Source organism: Oxyura jamaicensis, chromosome 19 (genome assembly GCF_011077185.1).
Source record: "Oxyura jamaicensis isolate SHBP4307 breed ruddy duck chromosome 19, BPBGC_Ojam_1.0, whole genome shotgun sequence".
In the NCBI taxonomy this organism is placed as follows: Eukaryota; Metazoa; Chordata; class Aves; order Anseriformes; family Anatidae; genus Oxyura; species Oxyura jamaicensis.
The window spans coordinates 10,949,317-10,967,876 of NC_048911.1; the positions used below are offsets into that span (position 1 = coordinate 10,949,317).

At 57.3% G+C, this 18,560-nt stretch overlaps 1 protein-coding gene across 1 annotated transcript in view; it reads right to left on the reverse strand.

The window, feature by feature from the left end:
* CLUH (clustered mitochondria homolog) overlaps positions 1 to 12,533 on the reverse strand; it is a 28,081-nt gene extending 15,548 nt beyond the window's left edge. Inside the window, exons 1-11 of the mRNA XM_035343074.1 lie at positions 11,688 to 12,533; positions 9,192 to 9,388; positions 7,932 to 8,103; positions 7,638 to 7,781; positions 7,303 to 7,430; positions 6,520 to 6,674; positions 5,220 to 5,345; positions 3,569 to 3,716; positions 2,762 to 2,854; positions 1,373 to 2,067; positions 49 to 266 (exon numbers count right to left, since the gene is read on the reverse strand). Of these exons, the coding sequence (XP_035198965.1) occupies positions 49 to 266; positions 1,373 to 2,067; positions 2,762 to 2,854; positions 3,569 to 3,716; positions 5,220 to 5,345; positions 6,520 to 6,674; positions 7,303 to 7,430; positions 7,638 to 7,781; positions 7,932 to 8,103; positions 9,192 to 9,388; positions 11,688 to 12,432 (2,821 nt within the window). The 5' untranslated portion in view covers positions 12,433 to 12,533. The remainder of the gene's footprint in view (positions 1 to 48; positions 267 to 1,372; positions 2,068 to 2,761; positions 2,855 to 3,568; positions 3,717 to 5,219; positions 5,346 to 6,519; positions 6,675 to 7,302; positions 7,431 to 7,637; positions 7,782 to 7,931; positions 8,104 to 9,191; positions 9,389 to 11,687) is intronic.
* Positions 12,534 to 18,560: the final 6,027 nt, after the last annotated feature.

Consider the following 18,560-nt stretch of genomic DNA (forward strand, 5'->3'; position numbering starts at 1 on the left):
CAGTACGGCAGCAGGCCTGGGCTGCTTCTGGTGCAGAGGATTAAATACCTGTTCCATCATCAGACGCAATGGTCTCAGCAAGCTCTTTAACCTGATCAAGTCCAGTCACGTTGTCGTCTATTTTACCGTCATCTGACTCAGACTTCTCACTTTCTGCTGTACCATTCTCTGGAGAGGCACCATTTTCCAATGCACCTGAGCTCTCCTGCTTGTTGGCTTTCTGCTGCATCAGCTGCAGTGCAGCCAGCTTCATGAATAAGAGATACCTACAGCGAAGGAAGAGAGAAATTCAGCACAGCAGGAGAATCCACTAGGATTGTCACTCCTCTACAAGGAAAAAACCTCAGAGCTGAGTTAATGGACCAGCCAGATTCCCGGTGCAAAGCCCCCTACCAATGAGCTTTCTGGAATCGAAGGAGTTTACATTACTCTAGTATTTGTCATTAGCATATCAGGAGATAAAAAAAGTGGGTTTTTGTTACCCATCACAATGGGAAACTCAGCTCCCTGCAGTGGTTACAAGTAGCTTTCCACACACAGCACCAGCAGACAGCTCGGGAAGATTCTTACTGCCAGATGAACACGACTAGAGACAAACAAAAACCAGCAGCAGCTCTGCCAGGACACCTGAGCACAGGAGGCCCAACCTCTGCTAGCCATGGAGCAGCAGCAGCACCCTACGGCACAGTCCTGCATGCTGCTGGTCTGGAAGCTCTCCCAGGGAGCAGCCAAGGAGCCTGCAGGCACGCAGCAGGACTGGGCAGGGCGCTGGCTGCAGAACGGGTTGCTCAGCAGCAGGGCTCATCTCTGCAAGCAGGGCACTCTGACCAGCGGTGGGAGCTGAGCGCCCTGCAGCCCTTCGCACGGAGCAGGAGCGTTACCACCACCAGCCCCACATGACCCTGCCTGCTCCGCGCTCCCGCTTCCTCGCCTGCGCTGAGCCAGCCAACACCAGCACACCCCGCCACAGAAGGGCCTACAGCAGTTCCCACAGGTAGTTTTTTTTTTTTTTTTTTTCTCTCCAATGTCTGGGAGTGGGGAAAAAGTAGCATTCAGGATGTCTGGAGAGCCTTAAAGATAAGCATAAATCCTTCCCGTTCTCCAAATGGCAGGTGAACATACCTGCAGGGAAAGGACAGGAAACAACAGAGAGACCTGGAGACTGCAGACGCTCCTGTAACCCTGTTAGAGTTCCTGTTTTCACCTCTCATTAAATAAACTTCTATCATTGCCCCTGCAGGGCCAAATGGTGGGGAAGCTAGCTGCCACCCCGGGAGCTGTGAGGCGACGTCCCCCAGACAGCACAGCACAGCGTGGTCCTGACTTGGCCATCACCAGTTGTGAGTGGAGGAAAGGGGGGAGCTCAGCTCACCTGTGCTCTACAAAGGCATCAACAAGCTCTTGCCGGAGACAGCAAAGCTTGTGTCTGTGCTGCTTGGGAAACCCCATTTTCTTACATTCCTCTGGCATCTCCTCCCCTTCAACAGGCAGGAAGTTTAGATCTGGAGGGAAAGTGCGGAGCAGGTCCAGGATGTAGTGACGCCCATCATTGCCAATAATGCCTTTGCACTCCACTGAGGAGCACAGCTCCACCTCCTCATTCTTGTCATTCAGGACTTTGTGCTTCTGGATCTTAAGCGGTCTGCTGGTCTTCTCCAGCAGCTCCAGGTACTTGGGATGCGAGACAACCGTCTTGCCAAAGTCTATTGACCCATAGATGACACTCTGTTCCTGCTCCCGTTCCAAGATCCCAGGAATAATAGACTGAGCTGTCACCCTGTAACCTCTGTAATCCACCACTACAGTCCCCAGCGTGTACAGCCCTTCTACATCCACAGCATTATAGGTCCGCACACCATTGAGATCGTTGGTGGGTGCCACGTAAGCAGCAACATCCCCGCCAAAGTCCTTGTAGTGGTCACGGACGTCAAAGCCCAGACTGAAGAAAATGTTGTTCCAGATGAACATCTGCATCTTGGTCTCTTCACTGGGGTTGATGGCCATGACATTGCCATCAATGACAGCCATCGCACCTCTTGTTGCTGCTGCAGTGAAGTCGCTGTGAACCTGGAGACAGATGGAGAGACAGCTAGGTAAGGAAGGGATCACCCCCTCCCAGCACCTCGTTCTCAGAACTCTGCAAATTTCTCCTTCACTCCTCACCTGCTGATGGCCTCCAGCAGGCAGGCAGGTCAGCTGGCTTTTGCTTTTGTGAGCCTGGCCAGTGGCTTAGATACAAGCTCCAGGAGCCAAAGCATTAGGGATCACCATGGCTCAGACTCATTAGCTCTCTGCAGAGGAGGTTTAGGTTAAAGCGCAGCCACCCCTCCCACCCACTCAAAGGAAGGCTGATCAAAAGAACAGCAGAGGACTGGGAGACACAAGGTCAAGGAGCACAATTCCTCTCTGCGAGGCTGGGAGCAGAAGGCAGACATTGGTCAAGCACTGGAACAGGCTCCCCAGGGAAGTGGTGGAGTGCCCACCCCTGGAGCTATTTAAGAGATGTGTGGATGTGGTGCTAAGATACATGGTTTAGTGATGGGACTTGGAAGGTCAGGCTGATGGTTGGACTTGACATTGCAGGTCTTTTCCAACTTAGATGATTCTATGATACGCGAGAGAAAACAAGACCCCTTAGCTCGCAAACGGGGACCCTCAGCTTGCAGTTTCTAAAAGGCAGGCCCCAGGTGAAACGTCTAGATGTGACACAGGCAGCAGAGAAGGGTGTGTGTAAGTAGCTGCCTGCAGACCCCAAATTTACCTTGAAAATGGCTCGTTCCCTCAGCAGCCTCTCAGGCAGGTTCTTGCGTGGTAGCTCTCGTGTGGTCTGCAGCTCCTCGTTCCAGTCTCTGGTCTGAAAGAGTCAAAAACTCGTGGGAAGCACTACACTGTGTGGGCAGGGGCTGGCAAGCCACCGTTTCTGATTTACAAGGCATTTGGGAGGAAGAGAAGGGAAGAACTCAAGGCTGCCATGACCTCCAGAGGAAGTGAATTAGCAGCAGGATCGCTGCTAATCAGCGGCCATTTGGGATAGAGCTTGTATTAGCCCAGCTTACACAACGCAGTTTATCTGAAGCGCCAGACTGCTGGCTCCAGCATAACTCAGCGCAGATCTGGTTAACCAGCACACTGTGACGGTGTCACTCCGCAGGCAGCCACCTGCAGGCAGCCCTTCCACGCGTGGCCTGGAACATTTTAGGATACGAGGCTGTGACTGAAACCCTTAGAATAGTTTGTTGAGATGTTCCAGGCCAAGCCAGCAAGGAGGAACACTGTGCTGTCTGCACAGCACAGCAGAGCTAGTCAGAGTACGGACACAGGAGTTATAAATACTTGAGCAGAAATTGCTCCTCTCGGGCCCTTAGGTACTCAGGGAAGCTGCAGCCTCAGCAGCTCGGCCCGCTGTAGTTAAAGAGGCTGTAGAAAACAAGGACTAACGCAAGCATTCCTCGACGAGCAAAACCCCTCCGCAAACACCAAAGGTCTACTTGTCAGTAAAGTCAGCCGGTTCCCAGCACGACGGGTGGCAACCTATTGCCCGGGTTCCCACCCAAAGCGAGACTGCTACCTGTCCGGGGATGTGCTCTTCGTAGCCCAGCCTAGAGGTGTACGCGTCTTCTGCGCGGACACAGTCCATGGCGTGTTCTGCTTGTGGAGCTGTCCAGCTGTACACTTGGAAGGGAGTCGCTATCCTTTCAAAAGGATGTCTCTGAACCCTGATTTGGGAGTGAAAAACAATTAGGTATTTTCCAAAGAAAGATTTCTAAGAGAGTTCCCCCTCTGCTGCAACACCAGCTTCTAACAAAGCACAGAACACGACCAGGTCTCACAGCGCAGTGGGCTTTGGTTTACCAAGTCTGACAGCCCCTACTGACCGACTGGGCTGGCAGTGCCTCTCAGCTGCAGCCTAGGGAATGCACTGGGCTCTCTGCGTTCCTGTTTCCTCAGCTGCACCTCCAGAAATCCCCACCGCGTTCTCCGCTCTCCACAGAACAGGAGCGGAGGCAGGCAATCGCCGGGATGCTGGCTCTCAGCTCTCATTGCAGCCCCCAAGCACTGTGCTGTAAGACAGGCCTGTAGCACACGTCCACTAATGAATGAAAAAGCAAGCTTCACCTAACGGCCTTCGGTGTACCCTGCCTGCTCCCAGCAGGTGCCGGAGCCTCATCTGTGTTTACTTCTGGCCCCACAAGCAATACAATACAATCACGTTTAAATGGCCAGATAGCCACACTGGCTGGGAGGCCACTGCTAATTTCCAGCCCTTGTATGGTGTCACTTTCATCTTCCTAATGAGAACAGAAGCAGCACTTTTGAAAGCCACACAATGTGCCTGTCAATTTGCATCCTGCTGAGCTAAGGCAGTTCATTAAGTGGACTCTAAAGAATGACAGGCTTTTGCACAGGATCCACTGTCCTGGAGAAAAATAAATGGTCCCTCTGGCAAGGGCAGGAAAATAAAACAATCTATTATTGTTCCTTATTATTACTGTTAGAGGAACTAGAGGAAAGCAAGCATGCATGAACATGTTTAAGATAATTATTCTTTCTCCACTGTAAGCCTGTGCAAGGCCCTCACATGTTACTTTTCCAGATATTTTATGCTTCATTTTTTTTTGTATTCAGGGAGAAGCACCTGCTGCCCAGGTCAGTCACAGCCTGCTGCAGCTCATGGCCTGCCTCACATCAGCTCCTGGCTAGCCAGGAAGCCCTCCGGTCCCCCACAAGGCAGCCAACGCGCTGACTGGGTGCAGACCCGCCGCAGCAGCTGGCCAACACCCCAGGGTCTGCCCTCGCACGAAGGCTGTGAGTGAGCAGCTGAAGCTCACTTACACCACAGCAACAAGCAGCTCACTGCTCAGGACGACTTGCGCAGGAATTCTCCAGCAGCAGTTAGCGCACTACAGATCCACACACTTTCATAACTTCTACGCAGACGGCCTGCGAGCACGGACCAAGTCTCATCAGCTCAGGCAGCTCCGCGGTTCGAGCAGGGGAAAGCCAGCGAGATCAGGGTGCTGCCGCGAGGCCCCGTCAGGCACTGGGCAGCCCCTGCTGCACAGACTCGTGTTCCACCAAGCACCCCCGGCCACCCACCCACCCATTACAACCCCCGCTGCACAAGCGGCTCCCAGCCCCACAGCACCAGCCAGGCACCAAGGCCTCACCGAGCAGCTTAGCATCACGCTACCCAGGGGGACAAGGAAAACGTTTGCTACCGTTTCTTCTGCAGAGCGGAGAAGTTTTTTTTGAAGGTAGGGCTGATCTGGTTAAGTAGTTCCACCAAGGAATGACTGAGAAAGCTGGGGTTTGCAGGTTTGGGATTGAAGTTGTATGCAGTAGACCTGCAAGAGGAAAGAAACAAGCTGTTGGCATAGCTGAGATTGCTACCCCCCAGGAACTTGCTGTATGAGTGAGAGCCTTCCCAAATGGGCACCGCACGAAAGGCCTGTGTAACACGCTGCTGTCTGTAAGACGGACACCACGGGGCACGCAGGCAGGACTGCAGGCCCCCTCCCGCCCGGCTCTCACCAGCGGAGATGCAATCAGTAACTCAGTACCTGGACCTGAATGCAGTGGGCAACAAATTTCATTCAGACCTTTCTTCAGTCACCACTAGGTTTAAGAGAGGCTCGTATTTTTATAGGTAAGAGCAACTGATTTCACAAAACTTATCACAAGGGCCTCTGCTTAACAGAGAACCCAACTGGAATGGCACCGACAACAGCAGACAGCCAGACCCCTCTTAGGATTCCGGGTCTCCCTGCCGGAGGGCCGAGCACTGACCTGCCAGGGCCACAAGCACAGGCTCCCCTCCCCAGCTCACATTTTGCCAAGCCCAAGCAGGCCTCTTACTCCATGTTCTCCGTGCCACTTGCTCTCCATGGACCCACACTTAGACGTGCATCTCGTGACTCGTTATTTGTGACACTCCTTACTTATTAACAGGTCTGGGAGGAAACCATAGAATACAAACTGTCTTCTACAAGCCAGCTCAACACAGAGCACTTCCATTTCACAATGGGGCAGAATGTGGAAGTGTGCTTTGTCTTCATCTTCTTTTCAAACACAGCCACTGTTACGCTGCCAGGCGTGGCACGGTCAGCTTTAGCCATCTCTCACAGACACTACAAAAAATGGCTAATCACATCCGTGCCCAGGTTACAAAGTGCTGGCAGACTATACTTCTCCTTAAGGGCAAAATGAGCCAGCTACAACGGTCGGGAAGGAATTCCCTCCCGACTTGAAATACTTTGACTAGTTGATGACATTATGGGATGTTCCAACTTTCCCTACAGCATCAGGCATTTATACACTGTAGAAAAATGGTACCGGGCATAACTAGAGAGCCCAATCCAGTATAACAGCTCCTACAAACCCCATGTGAGCAGTGAATTCAAATAGGCTATTTTCCACAGGGAAAAAAGAGCAGCAGCAGTTTCTTTGCAGGTTCTTTTCCAGTGTGGTATTGCAAGCTCCCTCCTGCAGGGCCAGACGAAAGAAATCCTATTTACTCACTGATTCAAGTAAAATCCTCTAGTGGATGCAGTGATACTGACGTGTCGATCCTCCACTGTGATCACGTATAAATACATGAGGTCCCCATGCATTTTCCTGTTGCCAGGTGGAGGGTTCCAGCCACTCATCGTCAATACCTTTAGGCACTGCAAAGGCTACAGAACACAACAGAAACAGTTCTGTCAGTAGAAGTTAACACCCCTGTGTTACAGACACCTGGTATACAAGCCGGAGTCCTTTTACCTGCTGCCCCCTTGGTTCCAGAAACTGAGCTTACAAATAAAAATGGTCTCAGAAGCACAGCCTTCCCCAGGCTACTTGCAGTCCACTACCATGCTCCGGAGTTCGCTGCCTTTCACAAATAAGGCAGGTAAAAACAGACATCCCGGGCCTTTGGGCTGCACAACACATGGATTTCTTGCTGTACTGGTTTTCAAATGGCAGCTTCTAAAACTGGAATCCAAGTGCAAGGGCATGGGAAACCTAAGGGTAACTCATAGCGATCTGCAGATCCTGCCTCCGTGACTTTAGAGAAAAACACAGCCCTCCCTCCCCTGCCACCCCCCCAGCACGGCTGGCCACTCTGTGCTCTGCAGATGTCCAGACTGCGTCCAGCGCTTTTACACAAGTCTTGGACTTTATTCTCTTGGCTATGCAGTGCTACCCCAGCACTCATTAAGCATCAAGCAGAGCAAATCCCAAAGTCCACCTTCAGTGCAGCGCCCGATTCCTGAACACCAGTTTGCTGTTGACAGCCCTTTCAAGCACACAGGAGAACTCTACCTTCCAGTCTCTGTTCTGGGGCTGAAGGGCACACAGGGGTCTCTCTTTGCTACCTGGCAGGATATGTTCAGGAGGGGTGCAGTCAATTTGTTCCATTTCGGTACCTTTTTTCTTCCGTTTTCCACTGTCTGGAGCAGAGACACACAGAAAGTCAGCGCTGCAAGACAACACCTCACCCTCCAGTCATTATTCAAGCAGGAGTACAGAAGTACTCAGAGAGTTTCTCTGCACTCCTGAACGAGGTGGGACAGCTCATCGTTACAACGTGTTTTAACGAAGCAAGGAGTCAGGGGAATGAGAACTGACCACACTAGAGAAGCCTTTTTGCCCCTTACCTCCCAGGTCTCCTTCAGTGAAGACGCTCAGGAATGACAGTGAATTACAGTCCACGCCGTTGAAGGCGTCTGACGGGTCAAGACTCTTCAGAAGGTCCCGAATGTGACGCACATGTATCCTGGCTTCTCGCACTGTGTACGGCTCTGATAAACAGAGAGGGAGGAAATAAACTGGAATTACACAGTTGCTTACTACTTTAGCAGACAAGTCTCAGAAAGGAACAACAAGGAAGCGCTGCCAGGTAGCCAAAACCACTCCCTGCTCGTTCCCTCCCGAAATCTGAAGGAACTTGCCTTCCACCACCTTTAGCAGCGAGCCCTCCTGCAGTCCTTCAATAGTTTTCAGCTCAGCGAAGTTATCGAGGACGTTGCCATCAAGCTGCAGAGAGAAGCAGGTCCGGTGGCAGGTATCTTCGCGGTCCATCAGCACTTGGTGGATCTCTTGCACCATCTCTTGAGGAGAGACCTTAAGAAGGCAACAACCCAGCCAGTTATTGTCAGCCAACTGTCAGAAGGCTGCTTCTGTCCCTGCGCAGGGTGAGCTGCCCCAGCTCCAAGCCCCAGGCTGGGCACCCAGAGGCATCGCAGCCCGGCGCTGCGCTGAGCACAGGGCAGGGCTGGAGCGCAGCCAAGGAACCGAACGCGGGGGGAACCCAGGGGCTTGTCCCTCAGCCATCCCCATGGCATGTTTGTGGCGAGGTTCTGAACGACACGAGCGGAGGACAGACCACTTCCTCTGCTCCGTCTGCCCCCGGGCACGCGGCTCCTGACGCGTGGGAGCCGCCCCAGCTCACGTGCCAGGGCTGCGCTCCTGCCGCCCGCTCTGGCTCCAGCGCCACCGACGCTGCTCGCGAGCTGAGGACTCAGGGCAGTTTACATAAGCTGCTGTAAACAGCACGGGCTGCTATTATTAGCCTATTAAAACTAACAGCCAAAGAGATTTAGAGAAAGAAAAAAGCTGGGCTGAAATACAGCTAGTTCCACAGGGGACGTAACTTCACTGCACTCTCTGCTGGTCTTGGGGAGAGAAGGCTTCCCCCGGGTTTAGGCTCAAGACGCCTCCCCTCAGAATTAAAGACGCTTCGTCCAAATGGTTTTCAGTGCAGTATCGAGCTAAATCAGAGTATCGGCCAGGCATGTCGGAGCCTGTCCTCATCTGGCAGCACGTGTTGCCGCCCACGTGATGCCGTGCTGCATCCAGCAGAGCTCTCAGGGAAGGGAAGGGGAGGGGAGGCTGCATCGCTCCGTGAGCCCCAGAGGTGCCCGAGCTCCCCGAGCAGTGTGAGTGCACGTCGCTGTGCCAAACCCCGCGCAGCCAGGCGGCACGTCGTGCCAAAGCCTCTGAGCAGGCAAGAGGCTTCCCCTTCCAGAGCCAGGCCCAGAAGCCGTGCTTACACGGCCCTCCTTCAGAACATCCCAGCAGTGGGAGCGCCACTTCCCCGGTGCTCAGACCCGAGCCCCGTGGAGAAGGCTGAGGGGCAGCTCCCCCTTGCCGAGCTGCCCCTGCCCCCATCACCTCCCGCCCCCCCCGGCCGGCCGAAGGGAGGCAGGTACCTGCAGCGAGAAGGGCTCTATCCCCGGCGCGCAGATCTTGACGGTGAATCCCGTGTCCTGTATGACAATGACCTCCTGGTCGTTCCCATCTTCCCCCGCCTCAGCCTCCTCGTGGCCGTTCTGCCTGGCGTCCTTCTCGCCCCTGAGGCTCTCGTGCGGCGCGCTGCCATTCATGAGTGCCGTGCCCGACGGGTGCTCTGCGGGGAGAGGGGGCTTGGAGCACGTGGGGGACACCGGTTCCAGTGACACCACCATCCTCCAGCCAAGCAAACCAGCGGTTACAAGGCAGCGAACGTTTCATCTGCAACTGGTGTTTACCAGAGGGGGGTGTGCCAGGCCCTGCCCTCCTGCCCCTCAGCCCAATTAGCCACTCTCGCTCCCTGCGGGGTTTGCATCTTCCCCAAGCCCTGCGCGGAGGGGAGGGAAGGAAAGCAGGAAGGATGGGTCAGCGTACACCGCGTTCGGCTTAGTCTTAAGAAGCCTCTTAATTAAAAGAAATGGGGGTGTGGCGCTCTGCAGCCCGCAGGCGGCTGTAATCTCTGCACCAACACGTTGCGCAGCTCCCAGCGCTCCTGCGGGTGTGCTGCTCGGCGGGGGGGGGCTGTCGGGCTGCTCCCCGGCACCCCGCGCCCCCAGAACGCTTCGCAGCGGTGCCAGCCAGGCTGCGCCCCAGCAGCTGTAGTTGAGCGAGGTGACGACATTCCCAGCACGCGTTCAGAGCGGTGCATCCCTGGGATGGGGAGCACCCCGCACCACCCTCCCCACTCCCACGGGGGTTTGTTCTCTTTGTCAGCCAGGAGGAGAGCAGCGGGGAGCTGATACGATCCAGGAAGCCGCAGGTCTCCTAGCGCAGCCTGGGCCCACCGAGCTGGGCAGGGAACCAGCAGGTCGCTGCACCGAGGCGTGCGCAGGGTGAGCTCCAGCTGCCCGCTACGGCCTGGGGAGCAGGGCCCCCCAACCCACGCAGGTCTCAGCACAGCCACAGGAACGGCCTCCAGAGGCTCCTGGGGTCAGCGCTGCCCGGAGCCAGGTGAATGCCCGAGGCTGCGGGGCGCGCCTTGCCGTCCTGCCAGCTCTGACGGCCAGCGCGGCCCTACGTCTGGAAACAAGAGGCTGAACCTGAACCAAAGAAAGAACGGTCGTCTGGCAGGTAAGCCCTCTGGTCTAACGCCAGTGATGCTTTTTCAGCTGGGTTTTACAGTCAGACAGATTTTGATGGAAACAGCCTGTTTTGTTTCAACCCCAACTCGTAGCAGCAAGGGGAGCGTGCCCGCAGGACGTGGTGGCGCTCGGTGCCCCTGCTCTTCCCACCCGTGCCGGAGCACCGTGGTGCCCAGGGCCGTGCTGCGGGCAGGGGGGCCGGCAGCAGGGGCACCGCGCCGTAACGCCGTGTCCTCATCCTTGTGTTCTTGTCCCTGTGCTCTCAGCCCTGCTCCCGAGCACAGCGCGCACAAACCCCGAGCGCACTCAGGATTAAGGTGTCAGGAGAACAGGCTAAGCCCAAGAGGGGAGGAGGCGGCCCAGACACTGCTTCACGGGGAGGAGTAAGGGTGCCTGAGCTGCATCCAGCCTGGTGCAAAGGCTAAGCAGGGGGATTACGTTTCATCCTTGCACCTGCACGGCGAGTACACACCAAGGTGACAGGCGCTATTTCAGCCACGCTTCCTATTTATAGCAGACCTACAGATGTGGTGGGCACCTCGTGAGCCAGGCAGACAGCCCCGGCACAAAACGGGATTTGCATCCGAGCCTGAATATTGCTGACTGCACACAGCAGGAAGGGATCAATATGACGGACCCTGGGGAGTTCTCGTTAATAGCTCATTAGTGTTCACACACATCTCAACCAAAGTCAGTCACTAGCTTCCTGATGACAGGCTCAGAAGATGTTGCAGCAGAGGAGCCTGGCACAGAGGGTGGGAGGAGTGGTGGTACCAACAGATGCGTTTCTGACCGTGAGCTCCAGTTCCATTTGAGGGCACAGGTCCCACTGTTCCCTCCCCAGGTAGTTCCAGGCGCTGAGCAGCACAGACAGCCCCACACGGCCTCCCTGCTGCAAGGCCTGAACGCCTCCAGCAGCATGGCAGAGGCACAGGCAGCAAGCAAGGCACCGAAACAACCGGGCAGCCCCACGTCAGGGTCACTGCAGCACCCCGGCAGGCCACCAGCTACACCAAGGGCCGGAGACTGAGACCCAGCTCAGCCGCCACGGAGGGGCTGAACGGCACCGCAGTGCCAGAGGCCAGGTGTGACCTTGAGACCCACGAAGCAGCAGCAAGCCGAGCTGCTTGCGCCCAGGAAGCCTGGGAGGGGACAACAGCCGGCCCAGCTGGGTCCTGGCCCCGTCCCCGGCCACCTTCATCCTGCTGCGAGCTGAAACAGAGCCCACGGCCCCCCAACCCTGCCCCATCCCAAGACTGTACACGGCCACCCCACCATGGGCGTACAGGGGCTCCAGCTACACGAAGCCCAACAGCGCACCCTCCCACTGAGCACCTGGAGGCAGGAGCTTCCTCCTCTTCCTCCTCTTCTGGGGCTGCCTGGAGGGCAGCACGTGCACCACGGGGCCGGGGCCCCTGCTCAGCCTGCTGCCAGGGCCTGCGGCACGGTCAGTCTGTGCAGCGCCAGAGCTCTTGTCCCTGCTCTCGGACGCCTTCTCCCCGCAGAGCCCAGGCAGTGAGACCATCTGCTGGACGTGGGGGCTTCTCCCCCCGCCTGCTGGCTCCGCGCAGGGGCCGGGGCCATGCCGCAGGCCGGGGGGAAGCACATCACGGGCCGCCCCAGGTCCAGCAGCTGAGCCGCCATCCTCAGGTTTCACGTGGCTCTGGCAGGCTTCAAGCAGCGCGGCGCGATCTAACGCCGGCCCTTCCTCAAGGTCGGCTGGAAGGACGGCTGCGGCACGCGACGCCCCTGCCTGCCGGAGCGGGCCGGCGGCACCACCGCCAGCTTTCCAGCAGCTGTTATCGCAGGCCGTCACTGCTGCTTCTTCGCCCTTGGCCTCGGGCGAGTCTCGGATGCATTCGGGGTGTTTCTGCAGGCTTCCCACCGCCGCCGCGCTGGGGATGACGTCGGGGTACGGCACGGCGCCCCGGGAGGCTTCCGGCACGGCAGGGGAGCCGGCGCAGCTCGCAGGAGGCTTTGGCAGGAGCGGCGACCGCTCATCGGGAGAGCTAAAGCTGCGTGTCTGGAAGATGAGGTCGGTGACATGCCTGCAGCAGTTCACGAAAATGCTGTTCCCCATGATCATAGGCAGCCTGGCTCATACAACACGGGACTGGAAGTTAGTTTTGTTCACAAATCCCTTCTTACACACAAATATTTAAGTCCCCACACGGTGAATTCCTGCACCTCCCTGGTTCGGATCTGCTCACGTTTGCAGTCAGCCAGCGTCTTCGAGGAACTCCTTACGTGGACCCGAGGGCGCACAGGACCAGTGGCGGGCTCAGGTCCGCATCCCGGAGGTGCTGGAGCACACACCCGCGCCTCCTCCGCAGGCTGTGCTGCTGGCCTGGCAGCAGCTCTCCCACGTCCCGCTCACCGACCTTCACCCGCCGCACATCTTCGCCACGGCAGCCGCCGAACGCTCCCAGCTCTGCCCCGCGCCCCAGCAGCGAGCCCCCGAACCTCGGCCCGGCCGCGTACCTCCCAGGCGCTCTCTAAGAGCTCGCCCGAGCGCTCCGGTGCCCGAGCTCGTTATAAATAGACGGTGTCAAGTGCTGAACCAGTGCAGCATGGGACGAGCGTTAGAGCTCCCGGGCTCTGCCAAACTTGCAGGCAGGCGCGACGCGTTGAATTACAAGGAGGGCACTCTCTGTGGCTGCCTCGGCGGGGCACGGCCGCCCATACTGAGCAGGCGGGCATAAAGGGCCCGGGCAGCCACTACCGAGGCGTTCCCAGGCGCATTTTCTGTCCTCTCACGCTGCTGCGCTGTACCAAACAAGCCAACCCCCCCAGACAGCTCCCCTCAAAGCACTCCTCTCTGTTATTTCCGTAAATCCAACAACTGGTGCAGGGATTACACGGCCCAGACCTGTGCAAGCGACAAGTGCTGGTGAAACCCGCGGCCCGTGTGCTCCCAGCCCCTGGCCTTCCCCGGCCAGCACCACCACCACCACACACAAGCCTGCCGAGTGCTCGGCGGCACTGCACCCATGGGAAGGAGCCCACATCTCCACCGAGAGGAAGGGAAGTGCCACAGCCCGAGCAGAAAAATAATAATAATAAAAAAACTCAAAACCAGAACGAAAACAGAGCCCGTGTAATCACCTGCCCAACGCCGACACCCCAACAAGGAGACTCGTCTCCGAAGGAGGCCCTGGGAAGGCTGGAGGCTGCCCCAGAGCCTCGTGCTCCGGCAGCCAACCTGCCACGGGGAAAGGCAGCGACAGGCTGAAAAGCAGACCGAGAGCTCTCTGGTGCAGGTCAAAGCCCTGGCTAGCTGCTGTTCTTCTTTTTAAAGAACAGAAAAAGGAAACAGAAGAATCTCTCCCACTCAAATTCATGCGGGTACTCGGAGTTCCCATCCCAGAACACAGCAGAGGCCCAGTTACGGCCGGCGTGCTCTCCTCCTTGGAGCTGCTCTCCTCCGGCAATTTCACAGCAGTAACCTTGAAACCCCTGGTAACAAGAGTGCTCCTGCCCTCGGGAGCGAGGATCAGGTTACATCCGCATCTGAACCAAAAGCTTCTCCTGATGATTTTTGGAAGAGTTTAATGCTCTGACAGCTTCACCTCTCTCCTCACCTGGAGACCGCAGCACTATCCAGGTGCCCTGCAGCCTCGGCTCCCCTTGGAGCAGCAGCTCAGGCTCAAGTGGAGACGAGCCCAGACTCGGTTTCATTTTAAAGCAGATCAACTCAAGTACAATTTGCTGCAATTAATTAGATCACTAAGTTTAATGGCGATATTTATGCTTAAACAAAGTTTACTTTTCCCTTTAATGGTCACATAAACCCAGGCTAACGAAGCAGCTATTGTGCTCATCAGCTGGAGACACCCGTTTCTTGGAGGAGGAGGCCAGGTCAGATGGGTGGCTGACGCCGTGCAATGGTTCACATGCGATGATCTGCAGCGATAAAAGAAATTAAGAAAAAGCAATACAGCACCAGCCTGTACTAGTGGCGCAATGGGATTTGGGGATGTAGAAATAAGACTGCCAGCATGTCCTGTGCTTGGGAGGCACACCAGGCAGGAAAGCTAAGCCACCCATACTCAAACGGGATTACACGCACCCCTCCCAGTCCCGGCGCCCCACCTCCCGCAGAGTGCTGACCTCAGTGGGGCCGGCACCACCGGGAGCGCCGAGCGCAGGCTGCGGGCGCGGGGCTTCTGCTGGGCAGCGCTGCGGGCCCCCGGGCCGGGGATGCCCTCGGGTGCCACCGGCTGAGCAGCACTGCCTCGACTGCAGCCAGGGGATGCACAGTGCAGCACGTGCTAGCTTCAGCATGCGGAGGCTGCTGCTGGTCTAGCAAATGCAAATTAGATTTTAGCCTAACAATATATTAAACAAAACAAATAGCTTACTGAACCCAAATAAATTGACTAAATTAATAGCTGCTAGCATCGCAGAGAGCCCTAGTGGGAAGGTTTCGGTAGGAGAGCCTGCCAGGGAGATGGGACACGGCACAGATGTGCCTCCCACATCCCCGCAGAGGAAACCACAGCTTCCCAGGAACTTTCGGTGCTCCTTCAGCACAACAAGCACTTCTTTTAATAAGAGCCCACAGCGCAGCTTATAGCTGCTCTCCAGCCATCATTAAACTCGAATTGGTTTTAACCCACCTGTGGGAAGAGCTATAAGCACTGCCCTCATTTTTTCAGCAGCTTCTCAGCGCCCAGGTTCGGCTGGCACAGGGACAGCAGCAGGCTGCACTTGGTGTCTGCCTTTCACAACGGCCCCGCTGCTCTGCGGGCCCACGGGGACCACCTGCCCCACGGGGAGCACGCAGGCAGACTGCTCAGCCCTGTGCGCCCACGGCCAAGTCCAGCTGGATAGACCTACACAACATCAGCCACATCCCAGTCCTCTCAGAAGCCTGTGGCTTTCTGCGTTCTCCCGATGCCAGGACATCTGCACCGCAGCTGCGCCCCAGGGCGCTGCCGGGGTCCCCCAGCTGCTGGCTCAGGCGCTCCAAGCCACCAGGACCTCGCGCCCTGCGTCTGGCAGCTGCGGTACCCGCACCAGCTCTCCACGCCTGGGAACTACGTTTAAGCCCATTTGTATGCTTTCTGTCCAGCCAAAGCTTTGGAAACTTCGTTCTGAAACTAGGTGGTGAGGAGCCTGCTGCAGCAGCATGCAACGCGAACACCACAGAACTGCGAGCAAGGGGCAAAGATCGGCACCGACCAAACCATCCGTAGCGCTAAGAAACCGCCTGTTGGATTGCCAGGGAGGAGAGCTGGTCGAAGCAATCCCACTTCAGACATGGCAGGAGCAAGTCAGTATTTCCCTACGCACATGTATTTTATTCTGGCGTGTATCTTAGTTTCAGAGAACTTCTGAAACACCAGAAGCCCAGGGCAGGTACCTTCCCCATCAGACTCTGCACGCAGTTGACAACAGATCTGAGGCTGGAGCGCCGCGCTGGGCAGCAACGCTTTGTTTCAGAAAGGCACCGCTAGCCTTTTACTGGGATGTATCCCACGGAACCAGCGGCTGCACTGCCCCGCCGGCCCTTCCCCAGCCGGCAGGCAGCAGCAGGCGCCCAGCAGCAGAGAGCCACCCGCTTCCAGGAGGCATCAGCACCGCCGCCCTGGGAATAGCCGCGCTCTGTGCGAGCCCTGCTCCGTGGACTGGTTTTACTTCTCAAATGCAAACAGAAAAACGCATGAACTTCAGACCTTGCAAAGCTTCTAGAAATAACAGCTTTCTAGTACAACCAACAGAGCGCAACGCGAGGAGGCAAGCGGAGTGCTGCCAAGTTTAGTCATTTACAGACGGCTCAGACAAACAGTTCTCTGCAACGCAGAGTTGTTGTTACTGGGCATAAGGCAGTTACGCGGCTGCATTTCTCTGCGTGCATGTTCCTGACCTACTTCCACTCTTCAGCTAGGAAACCCAGGAGCAAGGCTGCTTGGGCAGAGCAGCGAGCTTCTAGGTCTGCGAGGGGCACCTCGACCGCCATCCACGGGCAGAGCAGCTCCGGGCATCACCCCCTCCTCGGGGTCCCTCCCCAGCCTGCCACTCGGGTGCCGCGTTCGTCACGGGCATTTCCTTAACCTTGCAGCGCTGAGCAGATTTCTCTTGCAGGAGATTCTTGCGGATTTCTTCCTCCGGTTCTCCCTCTGAAGTCTGTTACGACCACACGTCAGAAAACCCCACCGCCAGCAGTTCAGCCCTTCCCTAAACACCAGCAAACCTCCAAGGTCAAGCGACCTGACAGCCACAGATCCCCAGATCAACAATCAGTCTCTGACCTTGTTACCAACGGACAACCACACGCGCCTCCGCAGCAGTTTTCCCATCAATACCTTTGTTCTCCACCCCTGCAACAGAAAAGGTGGACAAATACATGGGGGGACGGGAAAGGGCAGAGACAGAGGGACCCAGTTAGAAGCAGCAGATCTTCAGGCGAGGCAATGATGAAAAGGATTTTAAGCCAAGCAGACACCACCGAACCTGCACAAGACAAGCTTGTTCTAAGGCAACAACAACTGCAGAAAAAAAATAATCCAAAAACGCTGCACACAACTGCTGCCTTTCATCTTGTGCTAGTCAATAAGAAAGGTAACTGAACCCGTAACTGACAGCAGTCCCTACAGGTACCTACAGCATTCACGCTCCTGTGTCTGCCCTGGGAAGGACAGAGCAGCCCCCAGCACCGGTGCCCAGCTCAGAGGTGGAGAGAAGCAGCCAGCCGCCCTCTCGCCTTTGCAGAGGAGAGAGCACTCCTCGAGTCTCGCTGCCTACCCACACAGAGCGTGTTTCCTCAGCGAGGAGCCCACCTGGAGCCTGCCCACAGCAAAGGCACAGAGAGTGCCTGCTTCGGGCAGCACAGCACGCCAGCACCAGAGCCAGGGCCGGCGGCAGCGGGCACACAGAACCAGGCGCTGGCCTTCCCCTGCGGAGAGGCCTGGGCACCACGAGCCGGCACTGCCGACAGCGACAGCCCCCTGCAGCGGGGCAGGGACTGGCTGCAGGTCCCTGCAGGTCCTCCCTCCCCACGGACCCCCGGGTGCCTGCCAGCTTCATCGTGCTAACACGGGGAGGATTTTTCCGCCTCCCTCCCCCAGCAATCAGCTCACACTTTGAACAGCAGGGATTACGCGGCGTAACTTTTTAACCCAGTTGCTGGAGCTGCACGCTTGGCACCCATTAGAAAACAAAAAAAAACAGCGCGGGGGGAGGGGGGAGGCTCTCAGCGCTGCGTTCCCCACACACTTGAATTACTGCCAGCCTGCTCAAACGCCAATGAACTTTGCTTTAGGTGACAAACTTCAAAAATTCACCTCGCCACCATAAAATCAGGGGAGGGAGGAAGCGGCAGGTCACTCGGCAGGTCACTCGCTCAGCCAGCACGAGGGGCTTTCTTGGCCACGACGAAGGGCAGCCCCGGAGCACCGGGTTTTTACCTTTTTCTTGTAAGTTGTGGATCAGAGAAACAGGCTGAGCCTGAGAGCAGTGCTCAGGACAGTAACTTCTTGGAGACAAAATGCACCATGCTCAGGAAAGCGCAGACCCCCAGGAGCCCAACACAGCCCATGGCCGCAGCCCATGCGGGGACAGGGCACAGGACCTGGGACAGGAGCAGGGACACAGGACGGGGCCAGGAGGGCTGCACCTCGTCCTGCCCGCAGCCACCCAGCCCCCCTGGTGTAAAGCTACAGCAGCCTGCCAGAAGGAGCCAAAACGCGTGGCTTTCAGGCAGGATCTCCCACGAGCTGCCTGTCCTTCCCAGGAAAAAACAAGCACTCGTGTTTGAGCCCTTCCTGCAGCGCTGGCCATTCTTACATCTTGGTTTGCACGAGAACCCCCCTGCCCCTCGCCCACCACCAAAGCAGCTCCCAGTGCCTGGGCACGTGGGCACCGGAGACCAGGCCAGAGGTGCACGCACGGTGCCCGTGGCCTGCAGACAGCCGCCCTGACAAGTTCCCTCTGGCAGCCTCCGCCTGCGGCCAGCACCACGCCGGCAGACGGAGGCCGCCGGTGCCGCTGCCCAGGCGGGAGGCGAGGCTGCAGCAGCCCGGTGCAACCGAGCCAGGCCCCGGGCCCCGACCCGCAGCAGGGCCGCGAGCAAGCCGGGGCTGGGCGCTGCCGGACGGGCCCCGGCGGCCTCCCCCGAGCGGGGCCGTCCCAGCCCAGAACCCCACGGCGGGGCCCCGGGGAGCGCCAGCGCAGGTCCCGCCCGGCCCCGCCGCCGCCCCCGGCCGG